Source organism: Barbus barbus (genome assembly GCF_936440315.1).
Source record: "Barbus barbus genome assembly, chromosome: 48".
Taxonomy (NCBI): Eukaryota; Metazoa; Chordata; class Actinopteri; order Cypriniformes; family Cyprinidae; genus Barbus; species Barbus barbus.
In genome coordinates, this window is record NC_136726.1 from 14,219,153 (window position 1) to 14,246,810 (window position 27,658).

Genomic DNA, 27,658 nt, shown 5'->3' on the forward strand with positions numbered 1-27,658 from the left:
AGGCAATAAAATATGTAGTTATAGTTATTCTTCCAGTAGTTACAAAAAGGCTAGTAAAAATATGAATCCCTTCATCTATTCATCATTTATCAATCTCTTTGTCCACTAAACCTTTATGGCTATCATCCCGCGTCAAACCTAAACGTTTCATGCCTTTCATGAACAGTTGTGCATTGTGAAAGACGTATTACAGCATAACTATGGCATTTCTGAAAGAAAGAAGAAAAGCTTATACTATTTCTTTTTTTTTTTTTTTTGCATTGTGACTACAGTAAATACAGTACAGGATGTCGCAACCCTCCAAATGTTTGATTTCTTTTACATCATTCATCGTCATTTTTTTTTACGTTAGCCGTACGGAGTGCACGAAAAGAATCGCCTGCAATAATATCCGTTTCTTTAAAAAATGCATGAATGAGAGCAAAAGACAGATAGGCATTGATGAAGCAAGGAAAGCCCAAGACAGACAAAAAATACATAGTAGTTTTTCGTTATTAGTAACTTGGGTGTTTAAAACGCACACAAAACCACCTGCATTCGATACACTTCTTAGTTTGAAAAAGCTTTAAGAAAACACAGTTTTGGCCAGTGAGGCAACCTGTTGTTTGTTCAGCACGGTTGTTGTAGTGATTTACCCTCACTGTAGACGTTGATTAATAACGGGTGCTGCATCTCGCTTAGGCTGGCAGGTGAGTTTGTGGCTTGTGGGTCTGGTTGGCCGTTCAGCCGAGCGCCGTGGTCGGTTGGGGCCGCTGAATCCGAAATTTCAGAGTAGGCGACGAATCTTTTTGGTGGTTCAAACCCTGAAAGATACAACCACATAGCAGCTTCTTAAAGGAACAGTGCATCCTCATGTCATCCCAAACCTATTCTAAAATGCAGGTTGGAAACATGAGGGTGAGAAAAAATAAAAACAAAACAACAAATCCAGAATATTTTTTTTTATATATATATATTGCCTTGGACAAGTATTAGATTATATAATTTTTTAAATAGTCAAAAAAATTATAATGTAAATTTTTTTATTAATTTATCTTGTAATTAAGAATTAAATAGAATAAATTTACAATTATAATTGAATTTATTGCTTATTTTACTTAAAATATATATCTAAAGTAGTTAAAAAAAAATAATTAAGCTGAATTTTCAGCATCATTACTCCAGTCTTCAGTGTTACATAATCCTTCAGAAATCATTCTAATATTCTGAGTTGGTGCTCAATAAATATTTATTATAATTATCAATCTTGAAAACAGTTTTTGCTGCTTAAAACATCTGTGGAAACTGTGATACACTACCATTTAAAAGTAAAAAAAAAAACTTATTCAGCAAGTATGCATTAATTTAACCAAAAGTGACAGTAAATACATCTATAATGTTGCAAAATATTCCTTTTTTTTTATTCTATTTCTCAAACAATCCTAAAAAATTTATCAGGGATTACAAAAAATATTAAGCAGCAAAAATTGTTTCCAACATTGATTATAATAAGATGAACCATTATTAATTGAGCACCAATATTAAAGGAAAATAACTGAGCACCAAATTAGCATATTTGCATGATTTATGAAGGATCCGGACACCACGTAATATGTAATAAAATTACAATTAATATTACTTTGTATTTGTATTTTATTTTTGATTCAATAAATGCTGTCTTGGTGAGCATAAGAGACTTCTTTGGGGGAAATAAATCAATTATTAATTTATTAATTTTTTTATTATTTATAATCAGCTCATGTGGCTGTGTAAATGGCTAATAATCTAAAACTCCGAAGTACCCTGGTAAATTACTGTGTCTGCTCAACATCAGAAAGGACTCCAATTCAGCAGATGGTCTCCAGGTGACACTGGTTCTGTAAGAAATTTTCAAAAGAAAGAAAATGACATTTACTTTTAAGATAACACAACAGAGACAATCCAGATGAATAAAGGTTGGCTGTTGATTCTTAGAGGATAATAACAAGATGTGAAGAAAATGAGGTCACAATACCAGATGTGTTAGGAGTCATCAGGTAGGGTTAGTCACGCTGGAGGAACTGTGTATATAGAAACAGAGCTTGCCTTTACCGTGTCATTCCACTGATGTGGAAGGTCCTCTGGCTCTGGAGGGTAGGACATCCAAGACGGGCTCCGGTAGGAGGACGGAGGAGACAGGACGAAGTAGTCCGAGTAGCCGGGCCGGTTGGCAGATATGGCATATACTGCTGTCATTGGGTTTCCTGTAAACGTTGGAAGGCAAATGTTTTTTTGGCATGTTTGAAAACCAAAAATTCTCCAAAATTGATTCAAAATGTGGTTTTATAATAATGATTACCAAACACACTGACCTGAGTAGCTTGTCATAGACTCGTCGACAGTGACAGCAGGGAAAGGAGCTCGGTTGATTGGCAGGTAGGGGGTGCCATTGTGCTGACTCATCTCTGAGGCCTCAGGGACCCGAGGCTTCAGACTCATGTCTGGTATGGAGCTACAAGAAGAGATGAAGCAGTCTTGTTATAATGTGATCAAACCACCAGAGGGCAACGCTGGCAAGAATCGCCTCCGAGCCGCATAACACACCTCAATGCAGTCAGCAGCACTGACAACCATGCAAAGCACCTTTAATGCATGCCAGCCACAGCATCTCAGAGGAAAAAGCTTATTTGAATATACATGAAGCTCATCTCAATAACGCTGGCAATGTGATGCTAGTGTAATGCTATGTGCTATGACACTGTCAGGGGAAAAAAATGTGCAAAAAACCTTGTCGTTGGGATAGCAGCCTCAGATGTTCATAAACATCAGTTGGAAATGTATTTCTACCATATCTACCTCTAAAGGGCAAAGTGACAGTCAATGATCACCTGACAAACTGATAAAGCAGTTAAGAAAAAAAATAATTAAATCAATAAATATAGTTACAAAAAAAGATAAATCAATATCATGATTGTTCACATGTGGATAAAGTATTTGCTATTTGATTTATGATGCATATATTTAAAAAATAATTTGTTTATAAACATTTAGATAAACAGGTAAACTAAATATTTTACTAATTACTAGTTAAAAAATATTGCTGAATAAAAATAGAAAATAATGAAAATAATTCTGTTAATTTCTCATTACAAAATGACTAATAAATGCATTTTTAATTTGTTCAACTTGAGGATCGTAGATTCTTAATTTATCTACATGCTAAATGTTAATTTCTTGATTGATTAGTTATTTTTTTTTTAAATTATATATATATATATATATATATATATATATATATATATATATATATATATATATATATATATATATATTTTAGATGATCACTGACACATTTGGCCTGCCATAAAAGGATACATATAATATGTACCTTTTAGGTAGATATGATACAAAACCACACTAAAACACAACAAAACAAAATGTACAAAAATACAAATATGAGTATGAATGTATGTATGAATGAGTATGTATTTTAAGGTTTCTCTCACCATTATAGAGAAGTATATAATTAATATAAAATACTCCATAAAATGATAAATCTATATAATTAAAATACGAAAAATTATTTTGTGCAAAAGTATGCAAATACTATCAATTTATAATATAATATAGTGCTGTAATATATTATGTATGTGTACTGTGCATATTTGTTTTGTATATATAGATACTCATAATGCATATATTTTGGAATTATTTACATGCATATACATTTATATTCTTATATTTTATATTATACATAAATATATTTAATATATAAACGTAACATATTTTTCTTCATCTGAAAGCTGAATACATTAGCTTTCCATTGATGTATGGGTTGTTAGGATAGCACAATATTTGGCTGAGATACAACTATTGGAAAATCTGGAATCTGAGGGTGCAAAAAAAACAAAATTGAGAAAATCCCCTTTAAAGTTGTCCAAATGAAGTCCTTAGCAATGCATATTACTAATCAAAAATGAAAGTTTTAATATATTTACTGTAGGAAATTTACTAAATATCTTCATGGAACATGATCTTTACTTAATATCCTAATGATTTTTGGCATAAAAGAAAAATTTATAATTTTGATCATCAATGTATTGTTGGCTATTGCTACAAATATACCCCAGCGATTTAAGACTGGTTTTGTGGTCCAGGGTCACATATACATGCATGTGTTTGTATTTACATATACATAATAAATGTACACACATATATATTATGTAAACAAAAACTTTTATTTTGGATGCGATTTAATCTCGATTAATCGTTTGACAGCACTAATATTTAAGTTATATAATTAATTTTATGCTTGATTTTGTAGCATGCACTTAAACAATGCCATCAATATAATATAATATAATGCAAAATCCAAATATGAGTATGAATGTGTATTTTGAGATTTCTCTCACCATCTTAGTGAAGTTCCAGGTGGGGCTCCGCCTCTTGGAGGGATGAGGGGTGGCGGGGATCCCAAACCCATATCAGGCAGCTGGGTAAACCTGAACCCCTGCAGAGCCAAGCACAATCACCAGTGAACTTTCTGAATACTTATATGGTGACATATGTCAACATATCACCTTATACGCCCAAAATCAATACAAACAATCAAATGAACTGCAAACATGAGTGGCACTGAAGAATGACACTCACTGGTTTGGGGAGGCTACACTGATGCATATCTGGCCCAAAGGAGGAGCCGCGCTGTAGAGCTCCACTGGGGTGGTTCATAGTCCCAGGTGCGCTGGTAACTCCGTCCAGGTAAGGGCTACCGTGGCTGGGGTTATACGGATTGTGAGGGTGGTGGTGATGGTGGTGGTGGTTGCTCAGGGTTGGCTCGGCAGAGGCCAAACCAAAGGCGTTGTCCAAGAGGAGGTGCATCTGCTGCCTCACTTCATCGATCGACGGCTGCGAGCTCAGGGTGGACGAGTCGGAGTGACCTTTGCCCTGATGACCACCGCTGAAACCCAAGGAACTCAGAAGGCGGTCCACATCCGTCTCTTCAAATGGCTCGGGCTCACCCTGAGGTGGGTTCAGTGATGAGACATTATCAAATGACTAGTTAAATATTCAATTCATTTTTTGTTAAAATTTTTCAGGTTGAGAGGTTTCAAAATGCTGAAACTTTCTATTCATTTCCAGTTTTAATTAATTAATTTAATAGTTTTTTTTAGAGAAGACTCAGAGAAGAGAAGATCTTTTAGTTTCCCTCTAATTTATGTACCCTTAATATGTACACATACATATCTTATTCCAAATATACCATTCCAAATAGCGCGATTGATCTAGAGGGGCGCAACATCTACAGGGCTGATAGAACGGCTGTGGACTCCGGTAAAAGCAAAGGTGGGGGTGTTTGCCTCTATGTAAACAGATCCTGGTGCTCCGATGCTATTATTACTAAATCCCACTGTTGTGCTGATATTGAATACATCTTTATCAAGTGCAGACCCTTTTATCTGCCCCACGAATTTACAACTGCCATAACTGCTGCAGTGTATGTACCCCTGGATGCTAATGCTAAACTAGCCATGAAAGAACTATCTTCTGTTGTTAATAAGCTGCAAACAACACATCCGGGTGGAGTTTTTATTATTGCTGGTGATTTCAATCATGCCAATCTGAGAACAACTCTCCCCAAATTTTATCAAAACGTTTCTTGCCCTACAAGAGGAGACAATACTCTTGATCATGTTTATACAAACATTCCTGATGCTTACAGAGCAACTCCCCTCCCCCACGTTGGACAATCTGATCACCTCTCCCTGTTCCTGCTACCCAAATACACCCCATCATCAAACGTGTGAAACCCACCGTGAGGACTGTTAAAGTTTGGCTGGAAGAAGCAGACTCTTCACTACAGCAGCAGTTCCTGAACACAGACTGGAATTTATTTGCTTCTCGGGCCAAACTGGACTCCCACACAGATGTTAACACCTACACCAGCTCTGTTCTGCATCATATCAACAGATGTGTTGACAAGGTAACCACCCATAAAGTAATTCAATTGTACCCCAATCAGAAACCCTGGATGAACAAGGAAGTCCGGCTACTGCTGAAGGCACGTGATGCCGCTTTTAAATCTGGCGATTGTGAAGCTTACGGCTTATCCAGGTACAATCTGAAGAGGGGAATTCAATCAGCTAAATACAATTACAAACTGTGCATTGAGGACAGATTTAAAAACAATGACCCTCAGCGAATGTGGACAGGCATCCAGGCCCTCACAGACTATAAACCAGCAAACAGTACACCCCCAAACAGCAATGCCACCCTCCCTGATGAACTGAACTACTTTTATGCTCGCTTTGATCGTGGAAACACAGAACCACCCATCAAAGCTGTGCTCACACCTGACGTAACCACACCTTGCATAAGGTGAACTCACACAAAGCTGCCGGCCCTGATGGCATCCCTGGCCGAGTGCTTAGGGCCTGTGCAGAACAGCTGGCTGAGGTCTTCACCAACATTTTTAACCTCTCTTTGGCCCAAGTCATTGTTGGGCCAAAGAGTTGCTCTTCCTTACTCACCCAGTTGCTCTTACTCCCATTATAGCAAAGTGTTTTGAGAGGCTGGTTCTTTCCCACCTGAAAACATGCTTGCCCCCAACACTGGACCCATACCAGTTCGCCTACAAATCCAACAGGTCAACTGAGGATGCCATCGCCTCAGCTCTCCCTGACGCACCTGGACAGAACCAACACGTATGTCAGGATGCTATTCATTGATTTCAGCCTTCAATACAGTGATCCCATCCACACTGATCTCCAAGCTCATTGATCTTGGCATCAGCCCCTCCCTCAGTAACTGGACCCTGGACTTTCTCACCAACAGACCACAGTCTGTTAGGATCAGTAACCACACCTCCTCCGTCCTCACTCTAAACACTGGGGTACCACAGGGCTGTGTGCTGAGCCCAATCCTCTACTCCCTTTTCACCCACGACTGCATACCTGTACATGGCTCTAACTCCATAATCAAGTTTGCAGATGACACCACAGTGGTAGGCCTGATCAGCGGCAATGATGAGACTGCCTACAGGGATGAGGTCCAGCATCTAGCAACGTGGTGTGCCAACAACAACCTTGTACTCAACACCCAGAAGCTGATTGTAGACCACCGGCAAACTAAGAAGGACCACACACACTCCCATCTACATTGATGGGGCAGAAGTGGAGCGTGTGGCAAGCTTCAAGTTCCTTGGTGTCCATCTCTCTGAGGATCTCTCCTGGACCCTCAATACCTCCATACTGATCAAAAAGGCACGACGGCGCCTTTACTTCCTTAGGAAACTAAGGGAAGCTCACCTGTCCCCCCACATCCTGCTGAACTTTTACCGTTGCACTATTGAAAGCATTCTCACAAACTGCATCACAATGTGGTATGGCAACTGCACTGTTTCGGACCAAAAAACCGGGTGGTGAAAACTGCCCAATACACCACTGGTGTCGGGCTACCCTCCATCAAAGACATTTACCACAAACGGTAACTGATATATGAAGTTACAGCCTCTGTGACCTCGTCCAGATTAGTGGCAGCAGCTTCAAAACCACTCCAATCAGTAAGGTCGAGACAGGCTTGTAAAACCCACTCTGTCTCGTTGGTCCATCTCTTTACAGTCCTTACTACAGGTTTAGCAGATTTCAGTTTTTGCCTGTATGTTGGTATAAGATGAACCAGGCAGTGATCAGAGAGCCCCAAAGCTGCCCGTGGAACAGTGTGATATGCATTCTTTATTGCTGTGTAACAGTGATCCAATATATTACTTTCTCTGGTGGAACATGTAACATGCTGTCTGTATTTTGGCAGTTCACGTGAGAGATTTGCTTGGTTAAAGTCCCCAAGAATGATTAAAACAGAGTCTGGGTGTTGTTGTTCTGTGTCTGTGATCAGATCAGTGAGTTTCTGTAGAGCTGAGCTCACGTGCGCTTGCGGTGGAATGTAGATACTCACGAGAATGAACGAGCAAATCTCCTGTGGCTAGAAAGGCCTACAGTTGATGAAAAGCATTTCTAGATCTGAACAGCACATCTTCTTTAACACTGTTACATCTGTACACCACCTTTCATTCCAAAAACAGGAAGAACTAACAAAAACCCCAAAACAACTGAAACGAAGCACCATGGCTGCCATGAGCAGCGCCATCTTGAACCAAAATATATATAATATATTACGTTTAATATTATATTTACGTTTAATGATGTTCAGCTCTGTTTCACGTGGGCAAAATTCAGGGTTAGAGCACCAGCTACCATCATCTCAAGCTCTTTGCCGTCATAAACTGGGTTTAAAGTTAAAGCTAAAGGTAATCGCCTTCATTTAAGCCTCAAAGCAAGCTTGAGCTGAGAGTCATTACTAAAGCAAAAAGCCTCTCTGTCGGCTCCCTGAACTGTGAATGACATGCGCCGTGTGGAAAGACTACAGCACAAGACTTTATATCAGGGATTTAGGGTCCCATGATGCAAGAGGCTAGCAGCGCTTACATCGTAGCCGCTGTTGCGGATGCCCCTTCTAGATCTCTCCCTCATGACCAGCATGTCCATCTCTGTCTCTACAGGGCTCGGGGTGTTCAGAGACTGCCTGCTCCAGTATGCAGGTTCCCTGTGGGAGTCACTGTTGAAAGAATGGTTGAAAAGTTCAGTATTGCCTTACGAACCAACATTGTAATTGCAGTAATGGTTAATTTTACATTGTGGTTTATTTTTATTCTTCTACACAATGAAATATTGATTTCCAAACAGTGGAGAAGAGCATTTCATCTCATTAAAGAGCTCTTTATTCATGCCATAGGGAGAGTTTACTAAGAAGGAATAGTGTTTATTTGCATGAACTGTTATTTAAGCACACAATTCAATAAAACAAATTATGCAAATGCACAAACATTGTAGAAAAACATATGTATAGTTGGTCTGATTTAAAAAAAAAGAAATTAATACTTTTATTCTGCAATAATGTACCGAATTGATCAAAAGTTACAGTAAATACATTTATAATGTTACAAAAGATTTATTTTTAATTGAAATATGTGACCCTGGACCACAAAACCAGTCTTAAGTGTCATTTTTTCGAAATTGAGATTCTGATGCAACATGATTGCGTGAACATCTCTAAAAGTGATGAATAAATAAGCTTTCAATTGATGTATGGTTAGGATCTGACAATATTTGGCCGAGATACAACTATTTGAAAATCTGGAATCTGAGGGTGCAAAAAAATCTAAATATTGAGAAAATCGCCTTTAAAGTTGTCCAAATGAAGTTCTTAGCAATGCATATTACTAATCAAAAATGAAGTTTTGATATATTTATGGTAAGAAATTTACAAAATATCTTCATGGAACATGATCTTTACTTAATATCCTAATGATTTTAGGCACAAAAGAAAAATAAATTTTCACCCATACAATGTATTTTTGGCTATTGCTACAAATATACCCCAGCGACTTAAGACTGGTTTTGTGGTCCAGGGTCACATATATATTTTTGAATTTTCTGTTTATGAAACAATCCTGGAAAAAAAAAAATGGACTGGAGTAATGATGCTGAAAATTCAACTGCATCACAGGAAGATTTTCAAATAGAAAAAGTTATTGTAAAATGTAAATTATTTGAAATTTCACAATATTGCTATTTTTACTATATTTTTGATCAAACAAATGCAGCCTTGGTAAGCATAAGTAACTTCCTTCACAAACATAAGTAATATAAATGAATTAAGTTATTAATAAAATAAAAAATATATTTTTTATTAAAATAATTGCTTACATTTTATGTTTTTTTTATGAATTGTGTGTAAATGAACAAAACTATCAACAATATATTATATTAATACTTAATTGTTACATTTTTCCTAAAAACAAAACGTTTTGCCACTGGTATAAGCAAAAAATAAATAAATTAAATAAATAATTTATATTCATAATAAATATTATACTAATATTATATTATATTGCAAAAGTGCCTTACCTGTCTAGTAAATTCGCCCCATGATTTTAGCACACATACACTGTCTCTGAATCAATTCCACCTTTCATTTTCGTTTTTTATCCTTTATCTAGGAAAACGTAACTGGCTTAATTTCCTCAAAATATTTTGGGATGACTAAGAGCAAGGACTTAATCTCCACCCACCTCCTGCGGTACTTTACGTAAGTGGAGGGTTTCCTGTTCTCCTTCGGCCCCCTCAGATCTTCCAGGTCCAAGGAAGCGTTCTCTCGCCTCAGCCGGTCTCGATGGCTGTACATGTGGCCGCTGCCGCTGCCGCTGCAGCTGCTGCTAGTGACCGGCCCGTCACTGTAACCTTTCCTTTTAGCTTTTAACCTCAGCTTATTCCGGTAATGCTCGATGTCCGACTTCTGCTTCAGACCCATGTTGGCCTGCAGGTGAAAATCTGATGTTATTTATTTACTCCAATTTTGTGCTACTCAGCTGACTGGAAGCGAGTCTAAATAAAATATTTTTTGCTGATCTATGGGGAAACAGTGTGGAACAGATTCTGTGTGGGTTTGCCCAGTAAACTGACAAGCACTCAAAACAGGTAAAAATAAATCAACAATAAAAGCCTCTTAATGAGGTGGCCTATCCTCACAGTGACAGCGAGCTCACCTCTCCGTTCAGGATGACAGACTCTTGGCTGTGATTGGAGGAGTCAGGATAGGAATAGTTGAGTGGGGCAGCCATAGGCTTGATGGTGATGAGGCGTAGAGAGCCAGTTAGAGAATCATAATGGTCTGCAAACAGACACAGGAGACTCGTGCAGTCATAAAATTACAGTAGGAGGGTAAAAAGGGGATCAGCAAAGAGTGCAGTAAATACTCAAAAACAGAGTCTGACACTAGCCACTGGTGCACATTATACTGAGCAATCACCTATTTATGAGTTTGGGGGTTTAATGGTGTATGTGAGATATATTGGATGGCGACGCTCCTGTACTTATAAATAAAAATAAAAAATTGTATAAGAATAATATTACTGTATCGTTGTTTTAAGGATTTCAATACCCTCATAAAACATTTATGAGAACTAAATACTTGATACAGATTCAGTTATAGTACTGATGTTTCTTAACATTTGTGACCCTGGATCACAAAACCAATCTTAAGTCGCTGGGGTATATTTGTAGCAATAGCCAACAATACATTGTATGGGTCAAAATTATCCATTTTTCTTTTATGCCAAAAATAATTGGTATATTAAGTAAAGATCATGTTCCATTAAGATATTTTGTATATTTCCTATCGTATATATATCAAAACTTAATTTTTGATTAGTAATATGCATTGCTAAGAACTTCATTTGGACAGCCTTAATTGCGATTTTCTCAATATTTAGTTTTTTTACACCCTCATATTCCAGATTTTCAAATAGTTTTATCATCAATGCAAACTATACATCAATGAAAAGCTTATTTATTCAGCTTTCAGATGATGTATAAATCTCAATTAAAAAAAAAAATACCATTATGACTGGTTTTGTGGTCCAGGGTCACATTTTATTATTCTAGGTTTTCAATACAGTTTTTTTTCCCAAAACAAAACCCTTTTTTTTTTAATGTTATATGTATTTATACTGTTGTAATATTTATTGTAATATTTATTATAAATATAAAGATTATAATATAATACAATATAATATAATATATGCAAAAATACACACATTTTATATAAGAAATTACATCTACATTACTGTTCAAAAGTTTGGGGTCAGTAAGATTTGTTTTAAAGAAATTAATACATTTATTCAGCAAGGACTAATAAATTGATCAAAAGTGACAACAAATTATTGAGAATGTTTACAAATATTTATATTTCAAGTAAATGCTGTTTTTTTTTATTCTATTCATCAATGAATGTATCACAGTTCCCACAAAAAATATAATATAATATATAGGACTGGGCAATCACGCGTTAACAATTATTTTATCAATTATTTTACAATTATTTTATGGCGCATTAACACAGTTTTTTTTATTATTATGAAAGTCCGTTGGACTTTCCATGGACTGCAGCAGCGCTCACATGAAGCGCTCACGAGTTCATAAATGGGAAATAGGAAGTTTCCGATAGCACGTGAAGACAGCAGAGAAGCGCTCTCGCTCAGCACAGTGGGAGTTGGGGTGCATCGTGTTGTTAACTTTGTGGTTTATTATTTTGAGTCGTTTGGGACGCGGTAACACACGGCCCTCTCACAATATATTGCTTTACAGATCTATCACTTTTAGAGATGTTCACACAATCATGTTGCATCAGAAGTTCAGCACTCCGACACTACATGCGTGCCACGCTCGAGCCCAACTGAACGGCACTCTGGCCCACCTTTTCCAACCGAGCCAGGGGCGGCTAAACGAACCGCGCCCGAACACAGCACGGAGCGATCACACTAGTAAAATGAACTGGGCTTTGGGGGTCTAGTTTGATTGCCTAGTGTGAGTACACCCTTATTCTCCCGCATCCCGCACACACGAGTCTCTACCCGCCTGCACCTGCACTTGCTCATCAAGTGTTGTCCCGTGCCTCACTCTGCTGTCTTGGGTGCCGCAATCGTGCAGGTCTCTAATCGGAAGGTGCCTGTTATAATGTTATGATCAAGGCTCTGGACTTGATCATAACATGTGGATATGGCAAATAGCTTTGGTTTTATATTTAATTTGATTACATTAATGTTTTAAGTTGAGATTTCCAATAAATATTTTAACTGCTACTAGCATAAATGGCTGCCACTGCTCCAGGTGTGTGTTCACGGTGTTCATTACTGTGTGTGTGTGTGCACTAAGGATGGGTTAAAGGTGCCATAGAATGCATTGATACAATATTTTAAATTGTTCTCTGATATCTACATAGAAGGTATGTGGCTTAGGTAAGGGCAAAAAAATTCCAGAAACAGTTTTACATGTCGATTTACAACCCTAAAGGTTGGCACATTGAGTCCGAAATTGTCGTCGGAAATTTTCGCACGTTAAAAAATAAATACGATTTTCTGTGTTTTTGCATCCGTAGCATGCATTTTGATTGCAAAGGATGGGGAATACGGAAAAAATTTCAGACTCAGTGTGCAATGACCTTAAGATTTCTCCCCAGAATGAAACGGTCTGTTATTGGCTTATGTGGAATAGGGATGAACGATTTTGGAAAGTAATCGAATTACAATTTTTTTTTTACCAATATTGCAATTGCGATTTAATATGCAATCATTTTTTAAAGCTTTTTATATTCTGTATTATTCAACAAAGACAAGTAATAAATCATTGTATAGTATGCAGTGTTGGGCACGTTACTTTAAAGAAGTAACTAGTTATATTACTAGTTACTTCTCACAAACAGTGAGTTATATCATAATAAAATAAACTAATTACCAGGGAAAGTAACTGTTACTTTTTTTTTAAATGTTCAAATGTGTCAAATAACTTGGATGCCCCCAATTTGAAATGTTAAATGAATGAAATGGTCACTAAATAGAATAAATTATTATTATAAAACATTGTACACTAATCTACACTATTTTAATGTTTCTGTGGGACAATGTGAGAGACACCTATCAAATTCAATTGATTATTGTAAATATGATCAACCCTCTATACACACCTTGGCAACAGAATCTCCATTGGCTTGTAATTTTTTTTGTTTACTCACCAGACTAATATTAATTATCTGATATACTTATATATATAACGCTTATGTTTGGAAAATGGAGATTTTTTAAATATCTCACTTAGCATCAGTCAGTCAAACATTATATGATATTATGATAATTTAGCATTAAATGATGATAGAACTTTAGTAATTAGAATAACCATGTATGAATGCATATTTGTCATGTTGACTGAACTTAGGTCTGGTGGTGGTGCTTAAGATATTGTTTGTCATTTAGTGTTTCTATTAAAAAAGGGGGGGGGGGGGAACTACAAATAATACTGATAAGATAAAACTACTACGAATTCTACTACTAATAAGAACAATATAAAACGCACTAAGGATTATTGAGCTGCTGGGTTCAGGAATATTAATCAGGTTGTCTGCGTTCGCTCAAACTGATTCGCTGAAATCAAAACAGGGAGGATAATAGGTGAGCGCCAGCCAATGAGACTGCCGTTTGCGCATTAATCGCAGCCTCTGCGGTTGAAAAATCTTTATTCATATCGCGATATTATCGCAAATGCAATTAATCGCTCAGCCCTAATGTGGAAGGTTCATGAATAATAAGCTCTGCTCTGATTGGTTGTTTCACAGTGCGGCTCAATGTTGATGATTGGCTGTTTCACAATGCAGTAGCACACAGGAAGGAAAAGCAGGAAAATATATATTTCAATACTTTCTTGCGCAGTTATATCATTGGGTAATTATACTGTAAATAAAATGCGGGCATCAGGGAGCCGCTATTAATATGCTGGACATTGAAACTGCTTTGGAATAAACAATCGCGTTTTACTTTCAGTTTCGAGATTCACGATCGCATGTACTCTGTTTATACTATGGAGCTGCAGTACTGTTACGACCGTCTAGGGGTCTGTGTCGTAACTAAAAAAAATGAAATGAGTCTCGCTACCAGAGAGATTAGGAAAACGTATTTACCTTTATTTGCGGGCAAAAGGAAACAAATTCCAACTTCAGAGGATGACAAGGCCAAAATAATAAACAAAATCCCCTTCGTGTTAAATAAACTAAATTCCTAAACCAAAAGAAAAGAAAATGAAATACACAATCCTTCCCTAACTCCCTAAATAAAAAAACAGAGTGCAAGATATGTACATCAAAAGAAATGGCGTCAAACCTCCTACAGCCCTTAATACGTTGGCAGTACAAATCACCCAATATTTACATAAGGTAATTTAAATAATACAAATTCATATCAATAGCAAGACATAGCATTAGACGAACTCTTTCTCTCTGGCAAGATACTCAATCCTACGAAGAATGAATTAAAAGACAGCGACGCAAGCATGCGGTGGCACAAACAAGGCCCTTGGCAGGTGTCTGGGGTGATCCTTTTATTCTGGTTGGTTGTGGAGACGAACCAATCGCCGCGTCCGATGAATTATCTGGAGGAACACCCATCTGAAAAGCAAGCAAATACCCAGAAGGAACACCAGAGGGCAGAATAACACACAAACTCCTAACACCCCCATCCATAAAATAAAACATGTTTTAAATACTAATTAACACGGGATAGAGAATCAGCTACCACATTGTCGGTACCCTTTTTATGACAGATGTTCAAACTGTAACCTTGACAAATTAACGACCAGCGCATGAGACGATGGTTGGCATTGGACATGCGTTGGAGAAATATTAATGGGTTATGGTCAGTGTAAACATTCACTGGTTGTACAGAGGAACCGATGTACACTTCAAAATGTTGCAAAGCAAAAATTAAAGCAAGGGCCTCCTTTTCAATGGTACTGTAGCTTAGCTGATGTTTCAGGAACTTCTTTGAAAAAAAACTAATAGGATGATTTAAACCATCCTTCCCAACCTGTAATAATACAGCACCAGCACCACTACCACTAGCGTCAACTTCCAACAAAAATGGTTTTTCAAAGTCAGGGGCAATGAGCACAGGGTTTGTACACAGCAACATTTTTAGAGCGTTAAATGCAGCTTCACATTCAGCAGACCATTTAAATGAGACTGCTTTCCGAAGTAGTCCTGTTAGGGGACCCGCAACTATGGAGAAATTCCTACAGAAACAGCGGTAATACCCGATCATTCCTAGAAATCGTCGCAGCTCTCTTTTGTTCTCAGGAACCGGGAAATGAAGGATTGCTTCCACCTTCGAATTCAAAGGATGAACTTTACCACTTCCAACCTCTTTCCCTAAATAGGTGACGGTAGCACATCCAAATTCACACTTGGCTAAGTTCAGAGTGAGGTTAGCAGCTTTAAGTCGCTCAAAGACTCCACGCAAGGTTTTCAGATGATCTTCCCATGTATTTCCATAACACACAACATCGTCTAAATAAGCCTCACAATTAGACATGTTGGACAACACGACAGACATAAGCCGTTGAAAAGTGGCACCAGAGTTTCGAAGTCCGAAAGGCATTACCCGATATTGTAAAAACACATCAGGGGTGGCGAACGCCGAAATTTCAGATGCACGCGCCGTAAGGGGCACCTGCCAATATCCTTTTAGCAAGTCTAATTTCGTCACAAACTTTGCGTTCCCGACACGGTCAACACAATCTTCCATGCGTGGCATGGGGAAAGAATCAGCTTTTGTCACCGAATTTACCTTCCTGTAATCGGTACAAAAACGTGACGACCCGTCTGATTTGGGCACTATAAGACATGGAGAACACCAAGGACTAGAACTTGGGACAGCCAAACTATGTTCAAGTAAATACCGTGTTTCTTGTCTCATAAGTTCCCTCTTAACTGGATTTACCCGATAAGCATTTTGTTTAATAGGCACGTGTGAACTGACATCAATGTCATGCGTTAACACTTGTGTCATCGAAGGAAAATCACCAAACAAGGTTTGATAACTCTGAATCAAGGTTCTAATATCAGCTTGGTTAGAAACTGATAAGTGAGATAACTTAGAAGAAAGATTCGACAAGGTTTCTGAGTTAGACAAACGGGCAGTAGTGAAAGCAGCGCTATTCATCATTAAATCATCCCTTTCTGGAGAGTATTCTGCCAGGGACTCCACTGCTGGTGCAACAGTGACAACAGGAGACTTCTTCACAGAATCATGCCGGGTCACATAGGTCTTAATCATATTGACATGACAGACCCGTGACTTCTTCCTACGCTCAGGAGTGGAAACAACATAGTTAGTATCACTCAACTTTTCGCTAATTTCATAGGGACCAGTGAATTTAGCTCTCAGTACTGCACCAGGCACAGGTAGTAAGACTAAAACTTTATCTCCGACACAAAATGAACGTTGGACAGCTTTTTGATCATAACGACACTTCATGTGGTCTTGTGCCGAGTCAAGCGATCGCTTTGCCAGTTTCCACATCTCGTGTAGTTTTTCGCGAAAAGAACTGACATATTCTGGGACATTTTTCACGGGAGCTTGGAGAGTAGGAGACAAAAACTGCTCCTGCAAAATTTTCAAAGGACCGCGCACCGTGTGTCCAAAGATCAGCTCTGACGGACTAAATCCGAGTGACGCTTGAGTTGTAGTTCGAATGGCAAACAACAAAAGGGGAATTTCCTCATCCCATTCCTTTGGTTGTTCAACGCAAAAGGTTCGGAGCATAGACTTAAGTGTTTGGTGAAACCTTTCAAGAGCACCTTGCGACTGTGGATGAAATGCACTAGATACCTGATGCCTGATGTTCAACTTTTTTATTGCCTTAGCGAACACTTTAGACATGAAGTTGGTTCCTTGATCCGACTGAATACATTTAGGTACCCCAAAAGTCGTAAAGAATTTAATAATTGCCTTAACCACTGCATGAGCTTTAAGTGAACGGAGAGGAATCGCCTCAGGATATCTAGTCGATGCACACATTAAAGTTAACAGATACAAATTTCCAGATTTAGTTTTAGGCAATGGCCCGACACAGTCGATTATAATCCGCTCAAACGGTTCACCAATCACTGGTATCGGTTTCAATGGGGCTGGGGGAATCACCTGGTTGGGCTTGCCAGCCATTTGACAAGCATGGCACGATTTACAGAATTTTGCTACGTCAGATTTCATTGATGGCCAAAAGAAATACTTCAATAGATAATCATAGGTCTTTCGAATACCTAGGTGGCCGGAAAGTTCATGGTCATGTGCCACACTCAACACCTGTTCTCTAAAAGTTTTTGGAATCACCACCTGAAAAACAGTGCCCCAGTCATCTCTGACACGATTTGGTGACCACTTTCGCATCAGCACGCCTTTTTCAACAAAATAGGCAACGGGGTGTTCTGGCAAAACAGTCTGCTCGACAGCTGCTGCAAAACAGTGAGAGAGAGTTTGATCGGTACATTGTGCCTCAATTAACGTAGCCCGCTCACACGGTAAATCAACATTAGGAATTGCGTACATTTTCAGCTCTACCACATCAGATTCCTCGGAATTATCCTCACTCAAAAAGGTTTCCGACAGGTCAACAATGTCTTTACACTTTTGAGCCTGTGCTCGAGTTACTACACATGTGCTAAACACATTCGGAAATTCTTTCTGCAAATCGTCATAATCATCGTACGTAACCGGAACATCTACCACTTCTGGTAAACAAAAAACTTTGTCACCCGCCAAGTCATTTCCTAATATGAGCGATACACCTTTAACTGGTAACTCTGCACGCACAGCCAGTTTAACTTTCCCCGACACAATACCAGAGCGCATATGTACATGGTGCAGAGGAACTCTAACAACTGACAAACCAAGACCTTGCAGCAATACACTCGAACCGCAGCTTGACTGCTCTGAAAACGGCAACACACTTTCTAAGATTAAGGATTGGCTTGCACCAGTATCACGGAGGATACGAACAGTTTTCATTTCCGAGTCTTCCGTAAGTGACACAACACCGTCAACAATAAACGGTTCAAACCCTGCGTCAGTACCTGCTGACCCAATAGTAACTAGGGAACGTTCAACCAAAGCAACGCCCTTCGGCGCATATGTTTTCCTGCCCGCTTTACGCTTGAGAGAGGGACAGACAGCGATGAGATGTCCCACTTCATGACAGTAAAAACACTCACGAATTTCATCCTTAACAGCCCCTAACACCTTCTTTGATACAACTGTGGTATCTCTAGGACTAACGTTACGATCACGATCAAAAACCTTTCGTCTCGTGGGAGACGAATACACGACTCTATGAGTCAGCACAAACTCATCTGCAAACACCGCTGCTTCAGAAAGAAAAGAAACTTTCTGCTCATTTAGGTAAATCACGATTTTCTCGGGAAGACAATTCTTAAATTCTTCCAACAGCATCAATTCCTTTAACTGTTCAAACGTAGTAACTTTGCTCGCTGCGCACCACTTCTCGAACAAATTTGCTTTATCACGTGCGAATTCTACAAACGTTTGACTAGTGGTTTTCACTTGATGACGAAATCTCTGCCGGTAGGCTTCAGGCACCAACTCATAAGCGCGTAAGACAGCATTCTTCATCTCATCATAATTTAAACTCTGTTCGAGCGTTAAAGCAGAACAGACTTCTTGCGCTTTTCCAACCAATTTACATTGTAACAAAAGTGGCCAGACAGTACGCGGCCATTTCAACGTAGCTGCGATACGCTCAAATACATTAAAATATGTATCCACCTCGCTCTCACGGAACAACGGGACTAAAGCAATTTGTCTACTAATATCAAATTCACTTACTTGAAAAGGCGATCGTGGTGCAGGAACGGGACTCGGAGTGGAAGCATCAACAGGAGCTGAAACTGGCACATTCACGCTGGGCGCCCCATCAACGGGGAAGTGAGCTGGTTGTTGTTGGGCTTTTAGACCCAAATCTAGTTCCTTGAGCCTGATTGCTCGCTGAGTCTCAATTTCAACTGCCCGCACCTGCAACAGCTGATTCTGATACTGTTGTCTACTCAGCTCTATCTCCAGCTCTTTCAATCTGATTGCCAGCAAAGGATCTCTAGGAGACGGAAAATTAGCAGGATCTATGCTCATCAGCTCCGTGGGTTTGGGTTCCTCCGCCCCCTCGCCCCCGGAAGCCGACATGTCAAATGCAACACCTGCTTCACGTTCCTGAGATAAAACCCCCTGCTCAATCAAATGCTTATGAATCACTCCTTTCATTTCTGCTTTCCTCGCACCACGAATAACCTGAATCTGATACAAATCCGCAATAGCCAACAAATCATCTTTGCGACAAGTATCTAATTGCTGTGCTGATGGCTGAATGGCAAAGTGATCTAATTCGAATTTAGAAGTCATTTCCAATTCCCTCCTCCTTAAAATGAAAACCACTAGGGAAACGCAAACATACAAAGCTAATTTCATTAGTTTTCTCTTCCCAAAAGAAGATCCCGGACGAGCCCCCAATTTGTTACGACCGTCTAGGGGTCTGTGTCGTAACTAAAAAAAATGAAATGAGTCTCGCTACCAGAGAGATTAGGAAAACGTATTTACCTTTATTTGCGGGCAAAAGGAAACAAATTCCAACTTCAGAGGATGACAAGGCCAAAATAATAAACAAAATCCCCTTCGTGTTAAATAAACTAAATTCCTAAACCAAAAGAAAAGAAAATGAAATACACAATCCTTCCCTAACTCCCTAAATAAAAAAACAGAGTGCAAGATATGTACATCAAAAGAAATGGCGTCAAACCTCCTACAGCCCTTAATACGTTGGCAGTACAAATCACCCAATATTTACATAAGGTAATTTAAATAATACAAATTCATATCAATAGCAAGACATAGCATTAGACGAACTCTTTCTCTCTGGCAAGATACTCAATCCTACGAAGAATGAATTAAAAGACAGCGACGCAAGCATGCGGTGGCACAAACAAGGCCCTTGGCAGGTGTCTGGGGTGATCCTTTTATTCTGGTTGGTTGTGGAGACGAACCAATCGCCGCGTCCGATGAATTATCTGGAGGAACACCCATCTGAAAAGCAAGCAAATACCCAGAAGGAACACCAGAGGGCAGAATAACACACAAACTCCTAACAAGTACTTAAAACACATTTTACAAGATCAGATGCTTGTCAATGGTGCTCAGGATCTGTAAATCATTTGCCATCATCCTCAGGCATCTCTCCTTACTCTGTTTATGTGGTAAGTTAAATCTTATGTACTGTAACAGGCTACAGCTAGCAAGGAACTAAGCATGTCCCTTTAGTGGCTCGCGTTATTTTATTAGAACGCGTTATTTTCTTTCCGTGCCTTTCTCAATACAGACACCAACCCATCCGTGCTCATCACATCCCCTGCACAGCCTGGAACATAACATTTATTTCCATGATCTGCCATTTTCGCTGTTGTCCTCGCTTGTTTCTTCACAATACCCGCAGAACTTCTGATGGTTCGGCTGGCCTAGAACATGGGCGGGTATATGCAAATGTTGGGGGCGTAACTATTAGTGATCCCAACTGTTACGTAACAGTCAGTGTTATGTTCTGATTCGTGGTCTTTTTTATTCACGAGATTTACATAAGGAGGAGGAAACAATGGAGTTTGAGGCTTACTGTATGTCATTTCCATGTACAGAACTCTTATTATTCAACTATGCCAAGGTAAAGACAGTTTTCTATTCTATGACACCTTTAAATGCAAAGCACATTATTGATAACCATACTTGGTCACATGTCACGTCACTTTCGTAAAAGCAATTCTGCTGTAAAAAAAGCACCTCATTTGTTTAAAGTGTTTGCAAACCAAATGTTATTGCATTTTTGTTCATATAGCAGTACTTTTAAATGAAAAAAGTGCACAATACACTACTTTTGAATTCATTATTGAATTTTGTACATAATGCTATTAATCGTGATTAATCACGATTTTAAAAAAATTAATCGTTGCCCAGCAATAAAAAATATAATATATTATATTATATAATATATTATAATATAATATAATTTTTAATACTTACAAATGTTTACCATTTAAGTTCTCATGAGTTATAAATATTATTATATGTTTAAATTAATTTTTTATATATAAATTTTTCTTAAAATATCCAGACATATCTTATGCAATTTTACTTTTAACGTAAATTTATTATTTTTAATTTTATATATATATAAAACATATAGCGTTCCTGATTGTAATTATGGGCTTCATAAATGGGTTATGATCCTAAGGAATGAGAATTGTGTTGCACCTTTTATCTCTGTGTCTTTCTCACCATTTCTTGTGTGCTGCTCTTCTTTGGGTGCTTTCTGTGCCGTTGATCTCCGAGCTGTGGAGCTTCTGCCCGTGTTCAGCTTCCCAGATTCATTGCTCGAAACAGAGCCGTCCTCGCTTGGCAACCTGCTGCGGGGTAGCCATGGCAACAGAGGCAATGGTTAGTTTGCTGCATGCAGTAGGATGCAGGGTTAACAGTTGCCTTGCAGGGCCCTCTGGCCTCTGTTAACCTGCATTAAATTACAGTGGTGTCATTTAGCAGACATCACTGCAGGGTGAGCATCCACTCATCATGTTTTGTGCCATTTAAACGAATGTTCAACAACAGGACGAATCCTGCTCTGGAACAACAACCACAATGAGCCACAGACCACATATCAGAATGCAAATCATGTGCCGGCGAGAGTTCTAACATATCACTACTGGAAAGATTGTTGGCAAGAATATCACATTCACATTAACACTGACTTGCTAGGACAAAGGAAATCTACAGAAACCAGACCAGGCAACGTTTTTCCAATCTTCTATTGTCCAATTTTGGTGAGCCTGTGTGAATTGTAGCCTCCGTTTCCTGTTCTTAGCTGACAGGAGAGGCACCCGGTGTGTTCTTCTGCTGCTGTAGCCCATCTGCTTCCGGGCTCGATGTGTTGTGCGTTCAGAGATGGTATTCTGCATACCTTGGTTGTAACGAGCGGTTATTTGGCTTACTGTTGCCTTTCTATCATCTCTAACCAGTTTCTCCTCTGATCTCTGACATCAACAAGGCATTTTCGTCCACACAACTGCCGCTCACTGGATATTTTCTTTTTCGGACCATTCTCTGTAAACCCTAGAGATGGTTGTGCGTGAAAATCCCAGTAGATCAGCAGTTTTTGAAATACTCAGACCAGCCCGTCTGGCACCAACAACCATTCCACATTCAAAGTCACTTAAATCCCCTTTCTTCCCCATTCTGATGCCCGGTTTGAACTTCAGCAAGTCGTCTAGATGCCTAAATGCATTGACCCATGTGATTGGCTGATTAGCAATTTGTGTTACCAAGTAATTGAACAGGTGTACCTAATAAAGTGTCCGGTGAGTGTGTGTGTGATATATATTAGTGCTGTCAATCAATTAAAATTTTTAATCCTGTTAAAAATATAATTAATGAATATAATTTATTCCTGTTAATCATGATTAATCGCAAATTTAAAATACTAGGATTTATGTAAATCTGTCGAAATAAAGAAATGCATGACAAACTAGTTAAAGGAAACAGTACCTTTCACACCTCCGCTGTTTTTGTTTGTTTAGTTTTTTTTCAGCCATTATCAGCCTTTATATTGGCAATAAAACGTTTACCAAGCCACATCGCTTCAATCCCAGTATACATTTACCCAACTAATTATCAAAAGTATTTCTAAATAAATACAACAAAACATTTTCTTGCGACCTTACATTAAGTAATATGACAAAAATGCATTATGAAGACAAATTGGACCTGTTCTGCAGGTGCATTAGAGCTAACATTAGCATCATACTACATAAGACAGTTTATGAGATTAATAGTACACTTTTACTCAGAACTCACTTTAAGCCACCATAAAGTGTTTGTAATAACTTCCTTCTGTGATCACATGGGCAGCCGCGGTACATTGTAAAAGTAGCCCAAAAAAAATCGCAACCCACGCCTCTATCATTTTTCCCGCGACAGTATTTTCAAAATAGCCCAATTGTGCGGGAAAACCGCGACCCTGGCAACACTGGTTCACTATACCTTATCACATATGAATATACATATCTCTCGCGCTCTCTCTCTCTCTCTCGGACACACTCGCTCTCTCTCTCTCCGCGTTCGCTTCACTTTTGTCTAGCCCAGCGCGTCATAATCACACAATCCCTGCATCTCAATGTGCATACTATCCACCCTATCTGCCCTAAATAGTATTGAAAGTTACTAATATCACATAGAATTTAGGATGGATAGTGTGCACATTGGGACGCAGGCAATGATAGATTACCAATGAATGATATATACATTCCGCGCTGCGATGACGGCAAGAAGTTAGGGTCAAACCTTATCAAACGTTGACAGCCCTAATATAAATGTATATATACTCATTGATTTGCATCATTGATTCACTCATTGATTTGCATTTTATATATATAATGCAAACAAATAAGTTGTTCACAATAGCATAATACATTTATATTCATGTATGAAATTCTCAGTAAATCTGTTTTGCACAAAAAAACAGAAATAAAGTGAGCTCAAAATGGGGTTCTACATTAATTTTATACTTTAATTTTAGATTATAACATCCATAAAGCTCAGGGAACCATAAAAGCAATTACCTATAATTACAGAAACAAGGACTATTTCATTTTCACATCAAAATAAAAGCTTCAACCGAAACCCATCTCTCTCTTAGAAGAAGATAATAAGGCACAGTCAACAAAATATGAATATTACATTAAATCTGCTAATCTCTCAGGCATGCGTGCCAACAATCTGCCATGCACATAACACCCAGCCCCGCTGGACTCGCAACCGCCGCACCAACACACGCACACGTCTGCCTATGCCTATGGGCACACTGAATCATACATGATTCTGTAGCTGTCAGTGAACTTAGCTTCTCTGCATGCATCTCTGTCTGTCTCTGCCAGGTTTAAATGCTCGTGTATTTACCGCATTTGCTTTTCCAAATAATTATTTCCCCAGCCCTGCTCTCTGCAGGCTCATTTCCTTTTAATCGAGCCACTCAGGAGAGATAACAAACGGCAGAATAAATTTGTATTCCAACTAATAAACGCAGATGCTAATAGAGAAAGAGCGAGAGGAGAAACAATGAGAGGGAGAGGAAGGCTAAGCCACACTGCAACCATTTCAAGGATCAGTGCTTTTTGCTCTATCGCACTGTCCCACGTACCATGAAAAGGCATATTTATGATCCCACGGCCCGCAGAGAGCACTTAAGTAACCTGGAGATGTGAGATATGCAGGTTGGTGAGTTTTAATGACCTTGAAGGGCCTTTTTTGTGACGAGAGTGTCGTGCGAACTGAACGCTGATAAATTTCGCTGAGAAAAATCTGTCATTTTCATTTTTATGCGGGATCAGAAAAGGAACTTGGGAGGTTTCGCTCCTTGTGAAGCAATGGGGACAAAGAATAACACACCAAAAAAATTATTTAAAGAATCAAGTGCTTTAAATCCAGTGAACACTTTGATTTAATCTGTACTTTACATTTTTTGCATGTTTGATACAACCCTGATGAGACACGTGATAGTCTGAATATATAATATGAGTTATGACTTTGGTCCTAAATAAACAGCACTGACTCTGGCCACTTGTTACATGACACCATTTTTGACATGCAAAATTAAAAATATGACCCGAAATATAAACCTAAGCAAGCCATTATACAACTTTTCAGTAATACTTTGTCTGTGTATATATATATTGTCTTTTGTATTGGGGTAAAAGTAGGCATTTGTTAGGTCATTTTGATCTATCATAACATAAAGGCAATGCTTATATATTTCAAGGATGCATCAATATTAAAATTCTACAATTTGTTTGCAAATATATAAAAATGAATGCACTAAAAATGAAAGTTTTAAATTCTACACAAATTCTAAAGTTTTTTTTTTTTTTTTAAAGAAATTGATACTTTTATTCAGCAAGGATGCATTAACTTGATCAAAACTGACAGTAAAAACATTTATAATGTTAAAAAGATTTATGTTTACATAAATGCTGTTGTTTTAAACTTTCTATTCACCAAAAAATCCTGAAATATCATGGTTTCCACAAAAATATTTAGCACCACAATGATTTTCAACATTGATAATAATAAGAAATGTTTCTTGAGCAGCAAATCAGCATATTAGAATGATATCTGAAGTATCATGTGTAATGATGCTGAAAATTCAATTTTGCCATCAAAAAGAAATGTATAAACATAAATAAAAAAATGTTCCTTTAAATTTGAATAATATTTAACAATATTACTGTTTTTATGTTAGATAAAATAAATACAGCTTTGGTGTGCATAGGGACTTCATAAAAAAAAACTGATTTGCTAAATATTTACATTATTAAATAATTAACATTTTTAAATTTTTACTTTGAGTATTAGATAACGGAAAAGGTAATCTGAGCTTGCACAATTACTTATCCATTACATGCATGCAAATAAAAAAGATCAGAGGGCAAAATCATATAGTATGCACCAGGCAGATGTCATTGGTGATAAGTGTCTGCCTTTCTTGACTTCGATTCTAAAAATACGTCAAGAGAAAAAACGCCTTTGTTTTTTGTTTTTTTAAGTTATATTTATGGGCTTTTTGCCTTTTATATGATAGGACAGTTGAGAGCAGACAGGAAAGCATTGGGTGAAGAGAGGTTGGCAGGATTGGCAAAGGACCTCGAGATGGGAATCGAACTCGGGTTGCCACGAGCACAGATGTGCTATATGTCTGCACAATAACCACTGGGCTATCAGTGCTGACAATGCTTTTGTTCTTAAGCACACAGTATACTTTCTTCTTCCCTCCACAGTTCTCATTGTCCCTACTGCGTCTTAAAGTCAAGAGCTCAATCCGCTCAGTGGTAATTATACGTCATACTTGAGGTGTACTTGATTTTTCAGTGGAAGAAGATAAGAAATGCAACTGAAATAGAACTGTGTGGTCATATCGGGTTGGATGGCTTTTAAAACATTTATGATGCTCAGGCTTTAAAGGCTTTAGTGTTCTATAGAGAGTTGAGGGATATAATATCATATACTAGCTTATTCCATTTGGTATGCCTAAGAATATGCACATACTTCCTTTGTTCTATAATAAAAGCACTCACCTGAGATGCATCTCTGTCGACTGAGGTCTTTTTGAGGCCGTACCATCTTGTAACGCTGCCACCCTGTCTTGTGTAAGAGGGGCGTCCCGTACCGGGAGGGACAGCACAAGTGTTTCCTTGGTGACAGTGAGAGCCTCCTCACCTGGCCGGCCCATGTGCTGCTTGGCATAGTCAAAGCCCTGCACGGGCTGGACAGGAAATGATGCGCCGTGATTGGACGGGGGAGAAGAAAGTAAGAGTTACACAATGCAGCATCAGGCATTTTATTTCAATCAGCAAAGGAATGCTGGCCATCCTAATTTATTCATGGGCTGAAGGTACTTTGAGTCTAACTATATTTCATGGAGCCCACATACGATGCATCAAGTTGCAATGAGATATTTAATATGGAAGAGCTATGAAGCCCTCGTTTTAATGAATTATGGATCAATCTCCAGCAGAACTGGGCGCACAGAGGCAGAGTGCCTGTTGGATCTTAAAAAAGTGTGACAGGGCATCGCTGTTATCATGTAAATGGGGAAAATGTGTGATTTAATATGATTAATAATTCATTATATGTTGCGCTTTGCACGTGCTGGTGTCACATTTACAAGATCTATTAGCGAGGTGTATCATTTCTACACCTTGTGTCATCAACCAGAATCACAAAAATAATTATGATTAATGAATAATATTAAAATTCTGGCCAGTGCAACAAGCTGATAATTATTTTCATGTTATGGCTGATAATACATAACCAATATTAAATTCTATCAAATTTTGTAATAAATTTAAAATAAAACACAATAAGAAAAAAATCATCAATCTTTATAAATGCTACATTGGAATCATAATATTTTAATGTACAGGATGAAAATGGATATTTCATTTCAAGATTTTTTTTATTTACATTTATTTAATAAAAAAATATGTATGTATATAAACTGTATATATATATATATATATATATATATATATATATATATTTATTATTTATAATTTATAAATGAAATATTTAAATTCCTTTATGAATTTATATTTATTTACTTTTCTATTACACACACACACACACACACACACACACATATATATATATATATATATATATACATTGTGT

General features: G+C 38.0%; 1 protein-coding gene across 1 annotated transcript in view; it reads right to left on the minus strand.

The window, feature by feature from the left end:
- Positions 1-257: 257 nt before the first annotated feature.
- The window catches only part of LOC306866865 (UPF0606 protein KIAA1549L-like), a gene marked incomplete at its 5' end in the record, with an annotated part of 68,880 nt that continues 41,479 nt past the window's right edge, over positions 258-27,658 (minus strand). The window contains 11 exons of the mRNA XM_079412264.1: positions 258-803; positions 1,782-1,856; positions 2,065-2,222; positions 2,331-2,470; positions 4,371-4,468; positions 4,612-4,980; positions 8,442-8,571; positions 10,088-10,332; positions 10,562-10,686; positions 21,722-21,849; positions 26,563-26,750. Of these exons, the coding sequence (XP_079268390.1) occupies positions 1,827-1,856; positions 2,065-2,222; positions 2,331-2,470; positions 4,371-4,468; positions 4,612-4,980; positions 8,442-8,571; positions 10,088-10,332; positions 10,562-10,686; positions 21,722-21,849; positions 26,563-26,750 (1,611 nt within the window). The 3' untranslated portion in view covers positions 258-803; positions 1,782-1,826. The remainder of the gene's footprint in view (positions 804-1,781; positions 1,857-2,064; positions 2,223-2,330; positions 2,471-4,370; positions 4,469-4,611; positions 4,981-8,441; positions 8,572-10,087; positions 10,333-10,561; positions 10,687-21,721; positions 21,850-26,562; positions 26,751-27,658) is intronic.